A 22,874-nucleotide genomic window follows, 5' to 3' on the forward strand; every position below is an offset into this window, starting at 1 on the left:
CTCAGATGAAAAAGTGATGCAATCTTCTCTGCAGTGATCTGCTGGGGAGTGGGAAGCACAGAAAGACAGGAAAAGACTAACCTAAAGCTGGTTAGGAGAGCCAGCTCTGTCCTGGCCTGCCCTCTGGACTCCATAGAGAAGATGAGGGTGAGAGGAGGATGATAGCCAAGCTGGCATCAATCACAGACGACACCACTCACCTACTGTATGAGACTGTGGGGTTCGTAAGCAGCTCCTTCAGCAGCTGTTTGTTACACTCTAACTGTAGGAAGGAGCGCCGCTGCAGGTCATTTATTCCAGCAGTTGTCAGACTCTTTAACACAAAGATCACATAACACTGCTGTTTGTCTCCATCTCTTTCTCTCTCACCATAAACATCCATAAACCACCACTTGAACTACATATCTCAAGGATATATTCCTATTTATTCCTATTTATATATATATATATAAATCGCATAGTCTATATGCAATCTGATTTTCTGTGCAATCATGTATATTATGACACACTATGTCTGTATTACAACTATGGGTGCAATTACACCGTGCAATTGTCCTACTTTATCATATTTGTGAATAGAGTGCATATAGTCTTTATTTTTTATTAGCAGTAGAATTTTTATTTAATTTAATTTTAATTCTTATATTATTCTATTGTGTATCCTATTCTAAAGTCTTATCTTCTCATCTGATGTAACACAATGGTAATCATGTACCTGTCCCAACTTTTTTGAAAAAAGCTGCTGGCATCAGATTTACAGTTCATCAGTTTGAACATTAAATATCTTGTCTTTGTACTGTATCTAAAGGTTGAGAAGGATTTGCCAATCATCATATTTTGTTTTTATTTACGTTTTATACACAGCGTCTCCGATTGTTTTTAGCTAGGGGCAGTTTTTTTCCTGTTTGAAGAACAATGAATTGAGTTTGAGAATAGATTACTTCTCATGAGAAATGCCTTGAAGTTTTACTGACTCAAAGATGATGGATATGTTTTTGCCCACCAACGCCTTCTTGTGTATCATGAATCCCCAGTGCCTTTTTGTTAAATCCCATTTCTGGCCGCTGGCGCTGCATCAGTGCAGTCCACAGCTATAAAAGTCAATTCTAGTGTTTTTTCAAAACACTTAATGATAAAAATATCTGTTCTGTAGTTGTGGTTTGAAAAACTGCACAGTGTTCACTATCAATTTACTGCACATTAATACAGACAAACTAATGTGTTGGTCTATGGCAAAATCTTGCAACTGACTTACAATGTTCATTCATTCATTCAAAGCTTTATTTATGACTCGGGGAATCAATTGAGGGAGGCTCTCATTTTCAGTGATGCCGAGCATGAACAGAGACATCAGGCCGACATTTTGTAAGTATTTAACCACTAAGCTGTCCAACTAAGATGCAGATGCCTGCTAACAAATGAAAAATCATCTTAGATCTGTTTAAACGACACTTGGTGTAGTCGTGGAATGCCATTTATGTAAGAAGATGGACTGAAAACCACAAGAATGTGTTTCAGAGTTTGAGAAATAGAGGACAGAAATTGTTTAAGAAGGCTGTGAAAAGGGTTGTACAATGTTTTGGAGAAGCTATCTCAGAGCCTGTTGGATAATGGAAATTCATCCGAGCCTGACACGGTGTCATCCAGTTCAATTGTAAAAGATAAAAGTTACCCTTCCTACAATTTTTCTTTTCTTTTCTTTTCTTTTCTTTTCTTTTCTTTTCTTTTCTTTTCTTTTCTTTTCTTTTCTTTTCATGTTATGGGATTTTTTTTCTAGCTCTGCCTTTGTCAGTATTTTCACAGAGCGAGATTTTCTTCTATATACGTCACCTGCAAACCACATTGGAGTAGCTGTTCTTCATCACTGTGTGGCCTTTAAGCTTTTGGCAATTAATCCTGAAAGCACCAAGCGGCCTCCATCCACTGCGTAAATCACTGCCTGCACTCTTTGAGTCTTTTTGTCAATGCCAACTCCGCTTTCTTTTGAAAAAAATAAAGTCCTGACCTTTATATACAGAGCAGTGTTTCTCATATGAGATATGTTCTGACCAAATAGATTTATTCTCACTTAAAGGGGGTTTTGTTATTATCTCTTCTTTTAAAGGTCTGTGTAGAAAGGCAGTTGAATTGAAAAGTCATATTCAGAAGTAAGCCAAGAAATGCAACGCTGTGTAGCCAACTCTCTAGTCAGTAACGTGATATGTTATATTTCGTTGAAGTGACACTTCAAATACTTTTATGCTTGGAATGACCAGGAATGTGTGTATTATAATTAAATGCAAGATATTTGTAAAAATGCCACACACTCCACTTGTGATCTTTCATGCTCTCATGAGGGAGGCCTGACTCATGGACTGGGCATCACTCATCCATCTATTGTTACAATATACCAAACTCAAGTCTTCCAGGTGGGGAGGGGGCACACATGCCGGGCAGGGCATGGCTTTTAAACAACAACAAAACTACAGAGTCAGCACCCCCTTTGTGTTTAAATTGAGGAAATATCCAGAGGGGCACAACATGGTTTTATTTTTCTATTCTTCTTCATTCAGAAACAGCAGCCCGAATATTTATGAGTTGTAAATGTCGCCGGTCATGCAGGAAAGTGACTAAAACTTAAACAGTTTGTTTTGAAAGTAATAGTGGTGAATTTCAAGCATTGTACCCTTCAAAATGTAAAGGGTCAGCAGGATGCATTAAAATATTCGTTTCTATTATTTAAGGTTTCAGGTCGACTACGGAAGAGAAATGGAAGAGTGCTGGTCGATTGATATGCATAAGGCATGAAGGAAATAAGAGTCTGCCTCTCTAGTGGCTCTTGAGGGTGGCTACTTAGTGGGCCAAAAACAATCCTATGTCAATACAATGCATGGGGCTGTGTTGGTTAGGGTGCGTTGCCTCGGGTACCAATGAGACAATGAAATTCAATCCAATAAATCCAGTTGGTCTGATAGATCTGTGAATTTGAAAGCTTATAACACACTACCTTTACAGCAATTTCCTTGGCAGCAATTTTTTAAATTAGTAATAAACACAAAGTACAGCTGAGCTTCAATTGAATGTCATTTGTTTTGCAGGTTTTGTAAGTATCTGATATATTCAACTTTTGACTCAAAAAGTCAGTGAAAGTAAATGGATCACCACCAAAATGATGAAATATTAAATTTCATGACAGTCCATTCAAGAGTTGATGAGATATTTTACCAAACCATGTGAAGTGTGACTAGAGAAGAAGTCATCTGATCAAAACTGACCAGAATCATTTAAATTCATCCTCTCAGCACCACGAAAGTCTGCAACAGTGTTCATAGCAATCAAATCCAATTGTTATTGACACAGTGTGGATATAAGTGGTGGACTGACTGACTGACTGGGGATGATATTGCAGTCCTTTGAGCCATTTTAGAGGGGCTAAAATCAGAATAAATGAGAAATATAATGATAGCAGCTGCTTGTAGGGCAGGACGGGAGTGAATGCTGATGAGTATAAAAATGATGTGAATCATACGCTCTAGCCTTCTCAGTCACTGGGTCTCAACCCATTTGAAATCCAGTGGGAGTTTGTCAGACTGATGTCAGACAGTAAAAATGCTCTTTATCAGGTTGTACCCACTTAACCTGTTTCTATTGTGAATGTACCTCTTTTTATGAATGAATGGAATCATGTCTGACACACCAGCGCTTCATTATCTTTAAAAAAGCTGGGTCATGAGCCCAATTAGACTGTGTTTGAGCCCGGAGTGCTAAGTTTGTCAAAACTGAAACTATCACTAAGGTTGATTTATGCACAGTCATAAATCATGATTAGTGTTTTAATAAGGTCTGGGTCACGAGAGGTTGCGGTTGAGTTTTTCTATCCCATCACTGTCACGTGGTTGCTAAAATCTTTCGCAGATGGATCTACTCCACGACGATCAATTAGAAGGACGAATTCAAATATTTTTCAAGAGTCCAATTCAAAACTTGGTAGTCACCATTACTTCCTTAGTCGAGTCTCCACTTTAGAGCTTGTGTCTCTGTGATGTCTTTGATTTTTAATTTGTAACACGCATGTCCATGATCAGCAGCAGGAATACTTCCTCTGATCCCATCTGGGCTCAAGCTGTCTATATTATCTGACAGCCTGGAAGAAACCCACCCTTGCCTAGTAACGCAGTTGCCATGGCCTTTTGTGGAAAACATCCAGACCCTGCAGCTAATTCGTGAGGCGTGATGAGAATTGAGAACCCTCAAAATGCAAAACAGGAAGGACAACTCCTGACGACTCTATCTCTCTCTCTCTCACCCTCACTCTGTTTTCCTGTCTTTCTTCATGTCCACTTTTTATCTCTCTCGCTCTGACCCTGACATTTCCCGAGCACCCAAGCACTTTATATAAATTTTGCATTTCACATCTTTCACAGGCTGCCCAGGCGTCCAAACAGAGCTGGAGGCAGAGGCCAGACAAATATGTATGACAAATAAGGTCAAAGTTGATCATATGCAATTCTGATGAGGTGACTTAATGGTGTACCTTGTAATTTGAATTGGAAATGTGGGATTCTGCTCCATTTGTCTCACAAACTTTTTAAAACTGATGGTTTTAGCGCAGGCACCAAGTAGCTGGCATAAAGAGTTTGTGCTCTCTTTAACTTTTGATAACACATTTTTGTCACTCTACATATCAACTTCACAATTTAGATGGTATGCATGAAATGCATCAATATGAACATTTGAGCAAAATACTGTTTTCTATGGATATTTCCCTGAAATTTCACATTGCAGCAAGAATGTCTTTCCTTGTCTGCAGGGCTAAAGGCCAAATGTTGGCTAAATGTGATTATCTCCTGCTGACCCTTTCATTACTAGAGGTCACATCCTCTCTAATAGCATCGCCACCACCAGAGAACAATCACAACTGAAGACGTGCAAACGCATACGTATTCATTTGAACAAGTGCAGTAAATTAAAAGATCAACTTCAGAATTTATGAGCTGCCAAGAACTGGTCATTAACTTGTTTTGTTGTTGCTGCAGGGTGAGTGTGGATTCATGCTTTACCTGTCAGAAATAGAATAATACTCCCCTACCCTCCCTGTCAAACTACTTTTCCTCACCATATTAATACAAGAAGCTTCTGCAATATAATCTTTCCCCATGCCAGTCCTCTTGTATGTCTTCAGGATGTGATTTTCTTACAATAGAGCTCATGAATGAAGTGCTGTTCAGCTTTCTACTCTGTAATTTCAGCGGTGCCCTTCTTGTTTTTCATTCATGCTGACAGTAAGTGGATGCGTATTGCCACAGATGCCATGGAGTGAAGGAAATTCTTATTTTCCCTGTTGAAATTACATTTTGATAAATAGGCTAAGTGCAAAAAATGTCCTTTAACTGGTTTAAAGATACTCAAAACACACAAAGAATTAGCTTGTCAAAATCTAAATGCTTCATCTGCTGCAGGTCACTTAAATTTAGAAAACATTTGGGGAACAGGTGTGGCTTAAATCTTTGTGGGTGAGTAGCTGCCAAAAGACATTTAATATCCGGGAGATACTGCGTACCCTATTCATGTTAGATTCATTCTGTATTTGTTTGTCATTTGTCAAAGTTATTTGTCTATATTTTGCACAGTATTTAATTTCCCATAAATACTTAATGATTTATTCACAGAAAAATCCAATATATTGTTGAATGTGCAATACATGAATATTTGTCTTACATGATTAAAAAATAGAGAAATACCACGCTTCTAAAGTATGTATATGCACATGAACATACGACACATGAAGTACTAACCTACACCACACTCTGCAGAGCATAACAAAGATGTCATCTTTGAAGACTGAAGCACCTGCAGATGCTTTTGCCTCTTTGGTGCTCTGCTCTCTAATGCTCCTTTGAAACCTCACATATCAAACTGTTGCATTTTGAGATTGTCAGTGTGTGTGTGTGTGTGTGTGTGTGTGTGTGGATGATTACCTGTAAATGTCAATGCATGCTGTGAATCAGTGATTAGATATCGTGTATCTTACCTGTGCAGATGTGTGAAGCTGGAGATATTAGGAATATCCCTGTGTGGTCCCTCCTCAGGTCAGCAAATGAGCTTATTTTCTTCTCCTTTTTTTGTCAGCTTTTTTCCTTCAATCCTTTTTTTTTTTCTAGTCACAAATCTTAAATCTCAAGTTAGAAATGCTTTCCTGCAGCTTATGTTGAAGCCTATACTGATGTGAAGAGTCAGGCAAGGAGACGATGTTGCCTCACTCAGCACAGAGTGAGAATGACATGAGGAAGAGAGAAAGAGAAGGGACCAACATAACCTCTCTCCTGCATATCCTCATAAACCGTGCCCCCTCCTACCTATTATGCTTTATTTTGCCTGCCTCAACACACTTTGCACAAAAAAGAAACACACGCTTCTACACGTGTCTCTTGCAACATGCTGAGAAGACCTGTGCAGCAACCGGCTATTTGTCCTCATGGGAAAGCGTAAGCTATTTTTTTTGCTTTATTTGACGTCCGAAAAACCTCGACTGCCTGCAGAGTCTCCCGCACCTGAAGAGGAATAAGGCAGAAAATGGGCAAAAAAAGAAGTGAGTGAAAAGGAACCGAATCGTACAAAGAATTGTTGTCTCCAGGGTGAAGAGGGAGATGAAAAACGTCATGTTATTGCAACAAAAAAAAAGAAAAAAGAAACTGATGTGCAGTCTGCTAAGTAATACACTTGCCGCATGTGGTTCATTTACAAATAATAACAAAACATTAATCTAATTATATTCCATTTCTTTGTGTCAAATTGGTCCTAAACACACAATCCACAATCACATTTTAGACATAATTAACACTCAAACACGGCTGTGAGTCCACATGAAGCAGCACTTTTAATGTCATTTATTTTTGTGCAGCCTTTTGCGGTGTAATGCCCTCGCAGAGGAACCCCTGTTGACACATCGACAGCAGCTACAATGAAAGCGCCGTCAAATAACGTTCAGATAGTTTGTCCCTCTCTCAGCTGCTCCTTTATCTCTCTATGGTAAAGGCTTCATAACACTTTTGTTGGATTTATAATGAGAATCTGATACTTGAGGTCAGAAATCTGCTCCACAGGTTCTCTTCAACGATTTCACACTGCATCAATTGGGAGACCAATTCAATACAAGATGGACTTCTCAATAGAACACTATCCTGGCAAACCCATGAGAGCTCGGAGCAAAACAACACAGAGTAAAAAGACACAGATAGGGCAGAGGAGTAGATATGGATTTCTACCAGTTAGACAAATTCTGCCCTGCAGGTCTTTTTGAAGGAGCCTGAAAGAAAGCTGAATGTTTGATTGGTTTGTCACGCCGCCTTAGAGAGCTTTCAAAGAAAAGGGGATTGAAAAGGCAGAAGTACTGAGGAGAATTTCAGCTGCAGGTCTCAGAGGACGAATGGTAAAAGCAAACACATCAAATGTACAAAAAATACAGGCTTTATTGTTTGAATGTGAAACATTGTGTTTTTTTCTACTAACTAATTTCTGTCTTTGCCAGCGTCTGAATGTTAAATGTTTGGCATAAATGTTAATGCACAATGTTTTAAACTAATGGCTGGCCGCTTGGACTGAATAATAATTACGGGGGCTTCTCTGCTGATGAGTAAGCTTTTAGCATTCAGGCCCTGAGGTTTAAGACTACATTGATTCAACCTTGTTATCGGTGTGTCACAGCTATCGGTGTAATAGATTGTCAGTGACATTACTGCGTCTTACAGGTAGAGGTATATTAATTGGCTGACAAGGTGGCTTCACTGAGCCAGTGGGGAGGGTACTGAAATTCACTCAAACAGGCAGCAACTATTAACATGTTAACGCTGTTAACATTGAATCCTTAGTGCCTGCCAACATGTTACAGTTGTTACCATTATCAAAGTTACCCTGGTCAGGATTTCCATAATGTTGTTTTTTGTAAATATAATGCTAAATTTTCCATTAAGTCATAATGTCGTATGTTGCAAGGAGGAGGATTCCTCAGAGATTTAAAAGATTCCTCAAATGTAAAGATTTAGGCAACTCTTTGGCCTTACTGACACATGTAAAAAGACTACATTTTGAATATGAAGCACGAACAGGTGATGATTAGCTTAGTTTAGCAAAACAACTGGAAGCAGGGTGAAATTGATAGCCAGGCCAAAATTTTAAAACAACGAAGTGCGGATTTCTCCCCTGAATCCCTGGAACCAAGCCGAAAAATGTCCAGCACATCAATACAATAAAATCTCTCTGTCTTGTTCGCTGTTACTTTAAGAACAGAGTCAAAGAGCTACTGAAGTTCAGCACATAATACATGAATATTAGGAACAGTTTGGAGCACTCTAGATATGTAACTCTAGGTATGTAATATTTGCCAATAAAACAGATAAGAGTGTAGTCAGTAGACCATGAATGTGTGTTAGTAGTGGTATCAGCAGGGAAAGTTCAACCCAGAATGTTTGAGAGTGAGTACTATCATAGAATAAAGGACTTATTGATTCAATTTCTGTTTTACAGAAAGAACATATTGGAGACATAGCTGCTTAGCTTTAGCTATGTGAGCTGCCACAGAGGAGAAGGTTTTTCCCCCCATGTAATAAGAAACGTTACTCAGGCCTACAGTGGTGGAGGAGATGAGAGAGAGTAATGTGATAACTCATAGTGATGAACCCTCAGAGAATTATCACCTGAAGCTGCAGCTCCGCTTAGCTTTATCAAGCTTTATAGTGAGTTTCAGCTCATTGTTTAGCCGTGCAGCCACAACTTCAATGTTTCGGTTCTCTCTCACTAGTTTTCAGCCACAGCTGGCAACTGTTTTCAGTGACAAAGCTAAGCAGCTAGAGCCAGATATTATCCTTGAGAGTTTAGGACAATGGACATTCATCAAAATTACTGTAAATGTGCCAATGTTAGCCAGCTGGCTAGTTTTTAACTGCAGTGCTTTTGTGAGAGGTTTTAAACCAATGAGATGATGCCATTCTTCATGTGGACAGAAAAACACTACTCCAATCATTTTTGACCTCCATTTGTCTGTATGTACACAAGCCTGTAAATGAGCCACCCTGAACTGACTGACTTCTGAAGTCCCGAACATTTTCACTCTGTGGTCCAATAACAGCTGTGCAAGCCTGAAACCTGGATGAACCTCGGTCAACTTTATGTGCTATGTTCTGGTTTGTCTGTGCTGAAAAGAACAAGATGGCTAAACAATATTGCGGTGGACGCTGTGTGGAAGGCGTTGCGTTTAACAAACCTAAAGATAATTTTTTTTCCGATGTAAAGAGTATTTTAAGACTACTGTCAAGCCAGCCTCTCGTTTTATTTGCATCACCATGTTTCTTTTGTCAAGCTTGCCTGACCTAGCAACAGTAACTAAGGGGGGCAGGACTTAGGATTGGTCAATACAACACAGAGTTAAAGACAGACAGGACATTTGATACAGACACAAAATACAACGTAAATCATAAAAGTGATCAGCGCCGAAGTGGTAGTAACTTACACATACATTGGGAGTGAGTACAAGAGCACACCCGCACAGACGCTCTCCCCATATTACATAAGAGTAATTCAAAATCTCCTCTGGGAATCACAGTGAAGAGCTTCAATTCCAGCTGTAGAGTGCTCCAGGTTGAGGTGGCTGTACATCAAACAATCTGAAAAGATTGAAGACGAAATCTCTTTTTCATGGACAACTTTGAAATGTGCCCTTTTCGTCTTCAATGATTATATAGGCTTGTCGAACTTTTTTGATAAAAAAATATTAAAAGTACTGGAGAAAAGTGACAAAGAAATGTATTGGAGTGGAGAGCAGCATTAAATAGAGGCGAGTACATGTGATTGTTGTGCTTGTGACGCCGAAGTTGCTTTTAACATTTACAGTTACATTAGAAAACTGTGTTACTTCGCAGTATGTGGAGTATTTGATCTTGATTCTCACTGAACTTTGATGTTTTGAGGGTGTTGCAGCACAGCACGTCTGCCTCGCTAAATGTCACAGTCTGTCTTGATTTTGATTCAGTGCCCCTTAAGGACACCTTTAGTAACAAACAGTCATGGTAGATTAGCTTGACGTCACATCTCAACTTGACTCTGACCTCCATACGTCTGTATGTACATGAGCCGCCCTGCAGGAAGGAGGGGATGCTGTGGAGATGGAAGCAGATGAGGCAGAGAGAGAACAGATCTGACAATGTTCAGATGATTAGTTGTCGAAGTGAAAGCAGACGGATGGTGCTCTAAATATTTAGTAGAAAAAGAGGATTAGTCTATTGATTTTAGCAAAAAGCATGACTCAAACAGATGCTGCACTTTAAGTCACAATAAGACAGGATAAACACTCAGGAGCCATCAGGGAAAATAACAACACAATAAAAAATAGAGTGTGTGCAAGAAGAGAGAAGGCAAGAAGACAAGAAAAGTATATTCATTTCACGCTCGGATGCCCTCATCATCGAACCAAGTGAAGTGAAAATCCATTGCTTGCCTGTACTTACTTATACTTATATCTGTCTTTGTTTTTTTTTCATGTTTTCTCCTTAAAATGGCTGATTAATTTACAGCGTGGCCTGTGGTAGGCATGACAACAGATATTGCAGCAGGCAGGTACATACAAAGATGAATATATCACAGTCAAAAGAAGTAAAACGCTTTCTAGCTCTCAAGTTCTTTCAAGTAACGCAACCACGCTTGGTTCAAATACCAGTAACTGTAACCCAGGTAAACATTTAAAAAGCAGGAGACAAAGTGGAACAAGCACATCTACTAATGCCACTTTCACAGAATTATTGTACGATTTCACTAAATGAAGACCTATTATGCTTTTTCTTTTTTTCCCTTTCCTTCAGTTTTTCATATAGGTTCTTGTTAAAAGTCTTGAAAGTTAAAAAGGTCAAAGTCAGCACCAACAGAAGCTCCTCTCTCCCACAGAAAACACTGCTCCTGAAACGCCTCATCAGTAGTCCGGCCTTTAATTCTGTGACTCTGTGACGTCACATGACGTCACTATGTCACACATTTGCATATGCCAAGTAGCTAGTTTGGCACATAAGAATTGATTTAGCACAGCTGCTCTGTTGGAGTCAGGCGTGTGGGAACTGACCAATCAGAGGAGACTGGGTATTCGGGAGGGGGAGGTCTTAAAGAGACAGGAGCGTTTCGGACAGAGGGAGAATACATTACTGCAGCACTGGACAGTATGAGAAAACTGAGCATGAAGCATGTAAACCTATTCTAGTAGTTACCCAAAATAACATAATGAGTCTGACTATTATCCTAATATGTCTCCTTTAAAGTTATATAAGAAATTCTTCAACGCTCCAGTACATGCAATTTGTAAACTGTGATTTTGTTGTTCTGTTCTGTACATGTGACATCTATTTAATGTCTGTACATCCTGGGAAAGGGATCCCCCCTCTGTGGCTCTTCCTGAGGTTTCTTCCATCTTTTTTTTCCCTGTTAAAAGGGTCTTTTTTTCCCAACAACATGGCACGTTTTTCCTCACTCAAATCGAGGGTCTTAGGACTGAGGATGTTTTTCACTGTACAGATTTTAAAGCCCAGTGAGGCAATGTGATTGTGATTTTGGGCTATATAAATAAAATTGATTTGATTTACCAACAATGCGCACATTTCCTTGACTGTGACCAAAATAAACATGAATAATTGGCAGCCGATTTTCACAGATGACCTCTCTTGTGCCCCACTGTTGTTTGACTGTGCCAAATGGGAATGTTTGCCCATCATTATGTCTGCTGTTAGCTTATGGACTATAAATTAATGCTGCAGCCTGCTGCTACAAGTCTGTGCTTGAGCCAGCTGGGGACATAATGAGCAGCAACCTGCCAGACAAAATAGAGGACATCGTTTGATTGTGTTTGAGAACTATTGTGGTTTGCATCTGTTAGTTCAGGCACTATTTGCAGCTGTTCGTTCTTGTCTGCTCTGGCAGTGGCTGACGGGGCTGACATCTCTAATGTACAAGACATATGGCAGCAGCTAAACGTAATGCCTTATCATATGTGGTTTAGCAGGCACCTCATATTTTCTCTGGCATTTTTAAACCTGAAATAATCCAACATTGCAGACATGTAAGCAACGTCCTGACCTTTCAAAGGCATGTCTTGCTTCCGGATATTTTTGACACATAAGCTTTAGCACAGCTGGAGTACATGTAGTCCTTTGAAGATAAAGATTTTTTTTATTCTATTTTTGGAAACAGTGCTCACTCAGTATTCCCTATAGACAGTTGACTCACACTGCCACACAACTGCACTTTCTGCACTTTCATTCATTAACACAGTAGCCGTACATAATCGTCAAATATACAGAATCATACTGGTGTTTCTGTATATGTTTGGCTCTTTATGATACAAACTTTGATTACAGGAAAATACGTTATTCAAATTAGCTTTTTTCCCCCACCTTTCAGGCAGGTACAGTAAAGCTGCAGCTGGCTGGTACTTACATCTTGCCATTCTCACATTGAAAGACAATGATGTGTAATCAGCCAGTCCGCTCACTCCCACTCGCCAGGCTGAAAAGGTTAAAGCTGTGTATCACAGGCAGCGTGGGGTGACATTTGTTAGATGGCTATTTGTGACAGAGTCCGAGGTGAAAATCTGTCAGAGCTCTGAACACCTTTAAAGAAATTGGGCCTGATATTGATGTCATTTCTGAACCAATTTGAAGTGGCAGAAGCACAGACTGCAGCACTTCAAGCAAGAGTTCTACCTCAAATCTTATTGGAGTATCGACACATAGGGCAGCTCAAATCTCACTCACAAGCAGAGCTCCAGAGGAGGCACTGATAGTCAGAGCCGGTACAGTTTAAAAAGCCTTAATACACTGTGTAGTTAAAGGAATATTCTTGATCATTCAGTAAACAGTTTAGTGCTGATAAATGTACAAAAATCACCAATGGTGCATTTCTGAAAATCTCTCTTTCCCCATGTCTTCACAATGAAGTGATTCATTCTCAGTGTACGTCACTGCAGACACTGTGAAAAGATTAGATAAGTTGCCTTGAGGTCCATAGAGTACACTCAGTGCCACCTCCATTATCAGTGTGTGTTTGTGTGTGTTTGTGTGAGCAGTGCATCATTATGTCTGTGTATGTGAGGATAAAATAGTAGAATGAGTCAAGGGAGATGCCAGAAATGGATGAATAACAGTATGTACTGTGTGTCATTGTGCTTTTTCTCCCTCTCAGCCTCACCCTACACCTGTAAACGTTTGTGGCTGAAACATTTTGCAGACCACATGTCAATGTGGCATCCGTCTCCTGTTTGAAAAATCAAAAACAGCTTTGCCCTGCAAATCTTTGCTGCCTTGGCTTTTGCTGCTGTTGCTTTGTAGTGATTGCAGCTAGTCAACCATGGTCTACCAAAACAAAAAACAACTATACAGTTGAATCATCACGTTTGAAAAGCTGTTTACTAGTTTTGACTAGGACATGTATTTCTTTATCCCGATGAATCATGATATAAAATACTTTTCATTAAATTAAAATAATATTTTTTCATGTTAATTTGGATTCTTCCCTCTTTGTTAGTCTAGACAACATACAGAGCAGCCGGCTTAATCCCGTCGCAAGGTACAGCAGAATAAATTTAGCTCTATGCCAGTTTATAAATCTTCTGCTAATGGCATACTGCTGGGTGTAAAGCCTTTTTACTCTGTCTGGCTGCAAGGCAGACTGACCCATATTGTGATCAATCAACACTTTTCTGGGAAAAGAAACAATATGCTTGAACTTGGACACTCAAATTTGTCTCATAAATAATTTGCCTGGAGAAATTCAGGCTTCTTGTCAGGTGAAAAAAGCAACCACTCGATGTTAACCTTTGCCACCCCGACTTCATTTTCTCTGTACAGCATTTTACCCACTTAGATTCATTTCTGTTTAGAAATCTTTTGCTACAGTAATTTCATCTAACTAAGAATTGGTTGACACTGTTTGATAAATATAAATTGTTGTACTTGTACAGCTCAAAGTATACTGTCATTAATCCTGTCATTTATTTAAACAAGCTAGGTGTAAAGACAAACTGGCGTGTAGATGGCAGGTGTGGGACTCCCGGACCCTCCAGGGCGACCTGCTGCATATTGTTTAAATCTCTGCTGCCAGCCTTTACACCACAAAAATAAGGAAAGAGGACTGCACACTTTATCACCAGGTTGGCTCAGAGCCTGGCACCTACAAGTGAGCTTTTAAACCCTCACAAGCCTTCAGCCTGAGATCCTTGTTGTCACATGGTTGTACAGAGTCCAAGCTAAAGATCAGAGGTGACCTTTGCTTTCAGGCCATGACCTGTCTGAAGGGATCTGTCTAGTTACTCTCAGTCACTGTTAATGTATTTTACTGTATGCAAATATCTTTCAAAGGGCAGTTTTAACAGGGAAATTATCTGTATATCACTTATATTATCTGTCAAGTAATGTTGATCAATCATTGAATAAAAATGTCCTTTACAAGTATAATGGATGGACAAATGATAAATGATCTAATGTCTAAAATCATTGAACCCTGTTCTTACATCTTTGCATTGTGCTATCTGAGATTCTTCCATCCCACATTGCCCTCTTGTGGATTTCAACACTTGACTTTCCCCTACATTCATTCTCCTTCTTTATTCCGATGTTTAGTCGGTTCAGTAATGTGTATATCTGGTACCATAAGAAGGGCAATGTTTTTCCTGAGTGGCAGAGCAGGAACATGTGCACGGTTAGTGGAGAGTAGTTAAGGTGATGCAGCACATTAGAGGATCCCGCCTGTGCTCACAGAAGAAGAGTTGCACAGTGTAATCTTCATCAAGTGTTTTGATGTGAGAAAGTGATACAGAGACGTTGTGTTTTGCTACACACAAGATAAAATACTTTAAGGATGTTTGATGGCGATGATGTGGCAGAAACTGTCGGGGAATCTGTGTAATGCACATGATCCGATGCCGTGCTCTTTACAGTCCACTCCTTATCCTATAAATCCAAAATAATCTCAGCTTTGTTTAAAATAATTTACAGTAAACACAGTACACTGTATGTAAGAAAATTCAGATGTGACAGTTTGAGTTCAATCCAAATCCAAGTAAATCAGGAATAAACACTATGCAAAGTAGTTTTCAGTTCTTTTCCATTTTACTACATTGAATTCATTTTTGCAATTCATGTTAAACCTAAATATTGAAAAATCTTTGCAGTTCAAATGTGGCATAATAACCTGTATGTTTGCATAATAAAACAAAAGGCTAACTATACTTTAGTTACTCATTTCAAAACACAAAACAATGGACTTGACATTCTGTAAATTACTGCTGGCTATACGGTAAGAAAAAGACGAGACAACACATTTGATATTCCTGCTCTTCCCTAAATCAATCTACAATGTTATTTTTTTTTATATGACAAAGGTATTTAAAAGGTACACAGTTTTACTCTAATGTGAAAAAAAAATGTCATTGGTTTGTTTTGAATGCGAGGCAAGACCTTACAATTTTTCACATTGTTTTGTCTCATCAGGAAGCAGTAGAGGATATTATTATATTAAAAGTGAGATAATAAGAGAGACAATTAATTGCACATTACATAAAGGACAATATGTGTTAATGGAAATAGTTAAAAAAACAAAAAAACAAACAGAAATAAAAAAAGGTCCATTTGGTTAGCTATTTGTCCATTTTTACCATTATCATCAACATCCCTAATAATTGCTTTAAAAAATCTAAAACCTGATTAATAAAATATCACATCTATTATGTTAAAGACAGCGTTGAGCGCTGACCAGTCCATAAATCAGCACTGTACAGAGAAGGCCTCCTTCAGACTGTACAAGGCCTCCTCCTCTGTGATCTTCCTCCAGTCGTCAGGAATCTTTGCTGCCTCCTGCCCGTATTCCTCTGCAAACCTCTCATTGAACCTCGTCAACACATATCTGTAAATTAAAGAATATTTAGCTAATTTCAGGAACATTTGCATACAAAGTATATATACTGGTATATAATGTACAGATTATGTACGAGAAACATTTAAGATTTTATAAGTATGACATTTAAGCCTTAATAATCCACAACGTACCTCCAGTAAGCACTTGGCATCTGGTTGTTTGGGTCCTCAGGGGAGATGCTCCAGTCTGGATACAGGGAGAGGAGGCTGGTGCATGCCACAGACATGTCCTCTGTGTCATTGCTCTGGTCTGGGTTGCTTTCAGTCACACTTTGAGGGCAACTCACATTGGAAAGAGAACAGGAGTTATGGGGCAACATGCCTTTAGGCCTGTGGAGCAGAGCCCTGTGAACCTCATGTCCCTTCTTCTCCAGCTCACAGGGGGCTCTGCAGACAGGACATTTTTTGTCACAGCCCCTCACTCTGTCGAAGAGGGAGTTGTGGGGCTGAACTGGCAGGCATTGAAGTAATTGGGTGATATCCACATTTTGGGTGAACTCCTGTGCCAGATCCAACCGCATTGTAGCCAGTAACTCCATTAGACATGTGACAAAGCGATCCCACTCTGTGGTGATACTGAAGAGTGGTCCATCCAGAGAGGCCCTGGTGACATCCACGTCTCCATCTTGCTCTAAAATGAGACACGCTCTCTCCAGCAGCGGCTTTGTATCACTCAACACTCCATTGGTACCTTCTGCCGTTTTGCTCACTGCTGCCGCAATCTTTCCTACAATTTCTCCAAGTCTTTGTTGCCTCCATTTATCCAAGTGGGTTGATTCACAGAGGTGAGCCACCACTGTCTCCTGGATCTTCCTCAGTCTGTAGTCGTCATAAGACTGAAAATATTCCAGGAAGTTTTCAAAGGTGTCTTCCTTTATCAGCTCCTCCAACAAGTTCTGGTGGAAGGCCCTTTGGGACTGATACTGAGGGAGTTTACCTTGGATCTCTTCTACAATGCGCATCCCCACTGGTTTATAGATGTAGTCTGACACTGTAGGTTTGATAACCATGGAGGTGAATGCTTGAGCCACCCTCTGGCACTGGTCTCTCTTCCTGAACTGATAGATAAACTCTGCCAAGTACTTATTCTTAGCCGCAGAGATACATGTCAAAAATTCTGTGTCCTTGGCATAGCGGTCATGTAGTTTTTGGAAGTCTTGGCATGCAGCGCTACAGAGATAAACCTTCAGATCAACTTCAAAAGCTGATTTGATTTCCAGAGTTTTGTCCTTCAAACCTTTTTCAACATTTTCTAACAGTTCCCTAATGTAGCTGTCAGAGAAATCTGCTGGTGAGCTAGATTTATCTGCTGCAAACTGATTGTATTCCTCTATGAGATTACTTGCCAACTTTTGAGCTGCCAACCTCTGTATTCTGTTGTTGTCTTCGAACATGTGCTTTAATCTGCTACGATATCCAAAGTACTCGTCATTAACGTAGAAGTTAGATGTCTGGTTTTGGCCAATGCCTTCAAGCTTTTTCAGGTGTTTCTGAAGCCCACGGCTGATTAGATTCTCTTTCAGGATATGAGTCACTCTTGCAGTGATATCGTCTGTTTCTGAAGGCCTGAATTCAAAGCTGGACAAGATATCACTCCACACGCCCTCAAACTCATCTTCCAGCTCTGCATCTTGAAGAAGAACTTTGGTTGACTTGCTTTTCTCTACCAGTGCTTGCATCTTGGATTCCTGTCCTTTTTCCAGTAACATCTCAAATTTCTTCAACTGTGTGGAAGAACAATGGCTCTCAGTGACCACCTCCAACCTTTGTATTATCACTTCAGTTACTCGCTTTTGGAGGTCATCCATGTTGCTCATTAGGACTGGCTTGAATGTGTCCATGTTGGGAATGTCATCTTTCATCAAATAGGCCTTTACTTTTGACCTGAGTTTGTCCACCTCTGTTTTGATTTCCTCTCTGGCTTCGTCCTTCAGCTCACTCATAAGACCATTTTGGATCATAGCGTCTAAAGCCTTTGCTTTGGTAGCGACGATTTTCTTTGATGCCCCCATAAGCCACCTGTCCATGTGTTCTAGGAAACTATCCTCCCACTGGGAAAGCTCTGTGCACAATAAAGAGAAAGCTAAAGCAATGTCAGTATTTTGCAGACCAACGGAGAATGATTCTGCTCTCACTGCGTCCCAAACAACACAGAGACGTCTCATGATTTCAGGCAGACCTGTGGCTGCGGACTTGGCTGCTCTTTTCTTCAATGACCCAAGGAGGTTTTGCTTCAGCTTTAACACAGCCTCACTATACTGTGTATCAATTGGTTCAGAGAGGGACATATTGTACCACGGCCATTTGACACAGGTGATACATCCGGTGGTCTTTGCATAATGGTTATTAGCATTGTTAATTTCTTTGTCCCCAGTCTCAGTCTGAAGCATATCAGATAGACGCCTTAACTGCGAGGCTTGTAACACACTGTTTATACCATCATCCTGGGCCAGGAGTTGGCAAATGGGCATAGAGCCACATTCTTTGATGCGTAGGAGAGCATTGGCTATGACACTGAAATCAGTTTCAAACTCAGTATCCGCATGAGAGGAGATGTTCTGCATTAAAACATCACTCAATCCTGTTGCAACAGTGGCCATCTCGTTGTCTTGGATCAGTGTATTTCTGTGGTTGTCTGAGCGGAGACCTTCTACATCAATTAGCAACAGAAGATCGCATTCCATGTCCTTTCTAAGGTTATAGGGGAGACACAGGGCGACCATGTACACCCCTCGAGTCGATCTTTGCCTTCCTTCAGGGAATTTCACCCCGAATAATGCAGAAAGAACCTCAGCATTTCTAGCATGATGTACTCCAAGGTTTGTCAGCACTCGGGTCCTGCACTGTTCTTGAGGTAGACGGCGTCTGAGCTCTGCAAAGACACAGCCCAGCCACTGCATGGGGATGTTTGAGGCATCTCCATCCATTAGTTCAAGTGGAATCCCGTAGAAAAGAAGGTCTGTAGCTAAGCTAGGGAGGCGTAACACATTCTGGCTCCCACTGCCGGGGCTGATGTGTGTTAGCTCAAAAATTAGGCCCATCTCACGCAAAAAGTGCTCAAGGCCCAGCCAGGCTGGATCAGGTTCAAAAGGTTGTGACCATGAGGTTACCTGATCTTCAATGGCAACATCTTGGCACATTTGTTGTTGGGAGGAAGAAGCTGAATCTGAGTCAGCTACTGTCAGCTGTGGTTCATCTTGCTGTTTCTCTTGGAAGCTCAAGGTTACATTTTCTTCAGACTCCAAATGATTGTTTTGGTCCTCAAAGACTGGATCTGTAATTTGTTCTAACCCTTTTTCAATCACTCCTTCCTCTTGAATTTCTTTTTTATTTGACATCATTTCTAACTGCTGCTCTAGGACCGGATCATCTGTGGACTTGAGATGGTCTTTCTCTTGTGGCTGTTGTTCTGTGGTCTTTTCTGTAGACTTTTGCAAGATGTGCTCGAACTCTTGGTCAATCTCAGCTTGTAACTCAGAAACTTGTAGTTCTGTGATTACACTCTGCTCTTCATTTTGCTCCTCTTCAAACGATGAATCTGTGCAGAAACTATCACTGTCCTCTAGACCATCATGGGCTCCATTTGTGAGCTCATCAAAACGTTCTGGGATGCCATCTTGCTCTTTTATCTGCAGGTTTGTGAACAGCTCTTGCTGACTGTTTTGTTTTCCAATTTGCATCAGCTGAAGCTTCAGCTTCATCCAACTTAGGAAACAAGTCCTCTCCACTTTATCTGTTGTGAAAAGCGCATCGGTGAAAATCTTCATTGATGGGGTCATTTTGTAGCTACTCAACTCAACAAAGATGTCTTTCTTTTCATTTTGCAGTTGGGAGTTGATTTCTTTTCCTTCTTTTCTCTGTTTTCTCTCCTCCTTTTCTATTTGGGCCAGTTTGCCCCACAAATGCCCCTGCAAAGGAAGCTGTTTCTCTCTAAATTGAGCAGATCCCTCGTCTAACCCTTTCAATACTTCCTCCACTGTGGCCATTGCCTTTTTACAGACAGCCCCTTCATCCACACTAAGGCCTAGCTCCTCTGCTAATGTTGCTGCTGCCTCAAGTGAAACAAGTTTCAGTGTATCTGGTAAGAGATCATTCAGGGTGTCAGACAGCCTGTCAGCCAGTTCCTCCTCACTCAAAGCGCTCCCTTGCAGGACTGATCCTGTGGGAAGCCCAATTACTTGACCAAGGTTCTGATCAGCAAACCCCACAACTCTGTTTTCATTTTCCTCAGTGTCTGATAGGTCAATCAATATGAGCTTGCTTGCCAAATCTTTGCAAGAAGCAAGAAGCTGTCTTTCTTTCTCTCTAAGATTCCCACAGAAAACAACCACAGCTGAAGACATTTGACATAAAAGACTGAGGTATTTCTCATGTACACTGGCATCACCACGCAGGTTAGAGATGACCACAGGGACCGAGAACGTATCTCTGGCAGTGTTTCCAGTGGGTAGATACCATCCTATCTCTACAAGGCCATTGGAGAGTCTTCGGGGCAGCTGTCCTCCATCCATCCCTCTGTGGAGAAATGTTTCACTGGGAGATCCGAGTCCATTTATAACATTGTTTAGCACCTTTGACTTGGAGACACCACAGCGGCCAAGCTTCACACAAGAAACCATTGGCATGAAAGTGCTAGCCAAATCCCCCTCGTGGACCTTCTTGTGAGACATCCATCGGTTCACAACACCTCTCAAAGGCCAAAGAAGGAAGTGACTGGGTTCTTCTGGATCTATGTTCGGAAGTATCAGGGGCACAGCAAACTGGCATTGCACCATGCGTGCAGTCATCTCCTGCTGAAGGAAGGTGTTAGCAGACATAAAGACAGCTGTGACTAGATCAAGGGGGTTGATGTCACTCTGGCTTTCCCCCAAAGCATTGATCATCTCCTTGGGTGAGTTAGTGGCACTGTTTGGAACACCATGCTGATTTTTGCAGCAAGGACTCCGTGCATCAGGGCGAAGCAGCCAAAGGCGTTGAAGGAAAGCATATGGTAGATCTTTAAGCTCTAGAGGAACTTGATTCTCAAGAGTCCAAGTGCTGATGTCCAACATAGACGCTGGGTCCAGTCGTGTAGTCCAGAAGGCCTCAAGGCCCAGCTTATGGAGAGTCTCTGCCTGGGCATTGTTCTTTAGAGGCTCTGGTTTGAAAAAACAAGGTAATAATTTAGGCTGTGGATTAGATGCATTTTAAAATCATATGTGGTTTCATAGTTTTATGCAGTTAAGTGTGAATTTATATGATCAAGATAAACAGCCAAAGAATTTGGCTTCAAGTTGTTAAAATGTTCTAGTTATACTTTGGAAAATGGCAAACAAAGGATTTTTCAGTTACATGAATTTCTCATACTACATACTACAAAGTTGAATTGAGTTCCTATCAATACTTGAGTTATACTCTTCAGCTGTTGCCTCAGACTCATTTGATTTAGGAGTAACAGGGTTTGCTTTTAAAAGAAAAAGTAGAAAATAGCTCATAATTCATGATTGAACTGTCACTACTTATCATATTGACACCCTATTTTGTTAATGTTAGCTGTAGCTTATTAGACATTACATTTTATTCTCAGCTCTGACTGCAAACAAAACAGCAGTGTTATCTTCAAACTGACTCTCCTTTGGTGCCATTATTGTCAGGGTTGACACTTGCTGCCACCAACTCAATTATCATTACAGGGTAAATATATTAAAACACTCGGCATTTCTGAGCTTCCATCCAACACATACCTCCTGGCCTGCACATTTATCTCATTCTGTTCTCAAAGCCATAGCAGTCACAGGCAGCCTCTGAAGTGGTCAGCTCAAATTAATTTCTGCTGTCCTTAATTACATAAACAGACCTCGCAAAATTAAACTTCACAGCTAACCAAATTATTTGGTATCATGGTTGCTGTGCACACATTTAGAATTATAGCCAAAGCCTTTGCTAAATGAAGCGCTGAGTGTAGCTGCAGAATGCAAACATATTTGGATTAGCTGAGGTTTTGGGTAAACACAGACAATGTGTCGGCTTGGGTTGCTGCAGCAGTGTGTCTAAAAATATGCCACTTATTTGTTTGGTGAGCTGCACACCTGATAATTAAAATAGGGCAATAACAGATGGATCATGGGTCACCTAGGGTAATTATACTTTGGCTTGACACAAAGCTGGTTTCTTGAGCCATATACAGCCTGCATAACTCTCCAAATAAAAGTAATACCTTTTCACCATTTATTGATGCTTGTAGGCCTTCCTTCAAAGTACAAGGTAGGTGTTTTTAATCAATTAATCTTATCAATTTATTAAATAATTTCATGTAGGTAAAGTACAAAGACAAATCTTTTGAGGGTTTAGAACATTAAAACATCTGCAATTTCTTTAAAAGAAATAATGTAACGATGCCACAACCCCTAAAAAAATCATAAAAATAAAAGTGAACATACTTTTCTTTTTGCTGCTCAGCCTCTTAGGCAGCTTGACTGACATGATAAATCCTGCTGAGTGTCTCCCGTCTCCGTTTTAAATGAGTTTTCCTCTGCCGGTCAGCCACTACTCATGTGGAGTGTTGACTGGAAACCTGTGATTAAAATTCAAAACACAAACATCACTGGGCTACAAAAGGCAGCACAACACAGTCAAAAGTACCTTCAACATTCTTTGGCCTAATACCACCAACACCACATGACTGGAATGTGAAAACCTCTGTTGTCCTACTTACAATAGATGAGAATATGTTGTAGGCTGCTGTCTTAGGTCATTGTGGAACGTACGGAGGAGGCAGGTTTGTCCTGACTTTTATCTTCTTGAAATGCTTCAGTGAAGCAGTACACTCCTCCCTGTTTCAGTTTGCTTCTCACAATAAAACACAGCCCATGACAGGCTGAACACGACCTGCAGATACGATGGTGTCTGCTCAGGTCAGGAGACTGTCGGAAAGATAAAGCACACAACTGAGAGTTCAATATTGAGGTGACAAAC

At 40.4% G+C, this 22,874-nt stretch overlaps 1 protein-coding gene across 1 annotated transcript; it reads right to left on the reverse strand.

Annotated features, from left to right (window-relative positions):
• Nucleotides 1–15,770: 15,770 nt before the first annotated feature.
• Nucleotides 15,771–22,382, reverse strand: gvin1l2 (GTPase, very large interferon inducible 1-like 2). Its single transcript, XM_073481829.1, has 4 exons — nucleotides 22,340–22,382; nucleotides 19,461–21,057; nucleotides 16,053–19,052; nucleotides 15,771–15,909 (listed from the first exon to the last, which is right to left on the reverse strand). The coding sequence occupies exons 1-4, from the start codon at nucleotides 22,380–22,382 to the stop codon at nucleotides 15,771–15,773; spliced, it is 4,779 nt and encodes a 1,592-aa protein (XP_073337930.1).
• Nucleotides 22,383–22,874: the final 492 nt, after the last annotated feature.

This window comes from Pagrus major, chromosome 2 (assembly GCF_040436345.1).
Source record: "Pagrus major chromosome 2, Pma_NU_1.0".
Lineage (NCBI taxonomy): Eukaryota > Metazoa > Chordata > Actinopteri > Spariformes > Sparidae > Pagrus > Pagrus major.

Excerpts from the sequence above, each read along its gene's own strand:
- gvin1l2 (XM_073481829.1), bottom strand. The coding sequence starts at position 22,382 with ATGTCAGTCAAGCTGCCTAAGAGGCTGAGCAGCAAAAAGAAAA. Across the intron at positions 19,053-19,460 it reads GACAGTGATAGTTTCTGCAC|AGATGTTGCCATTGAAGATC; the intron begins AGATTCATCGTT and ends ACAAATGTGCCA. Across the intron at positions 15,910-16,052 it reads ATGCCAAGTGCTTACTGGAG|ATATGTGTTGACGAGGTTCA; the intron begins GTACGTTGTGGA and ends TTTAATTTACAG.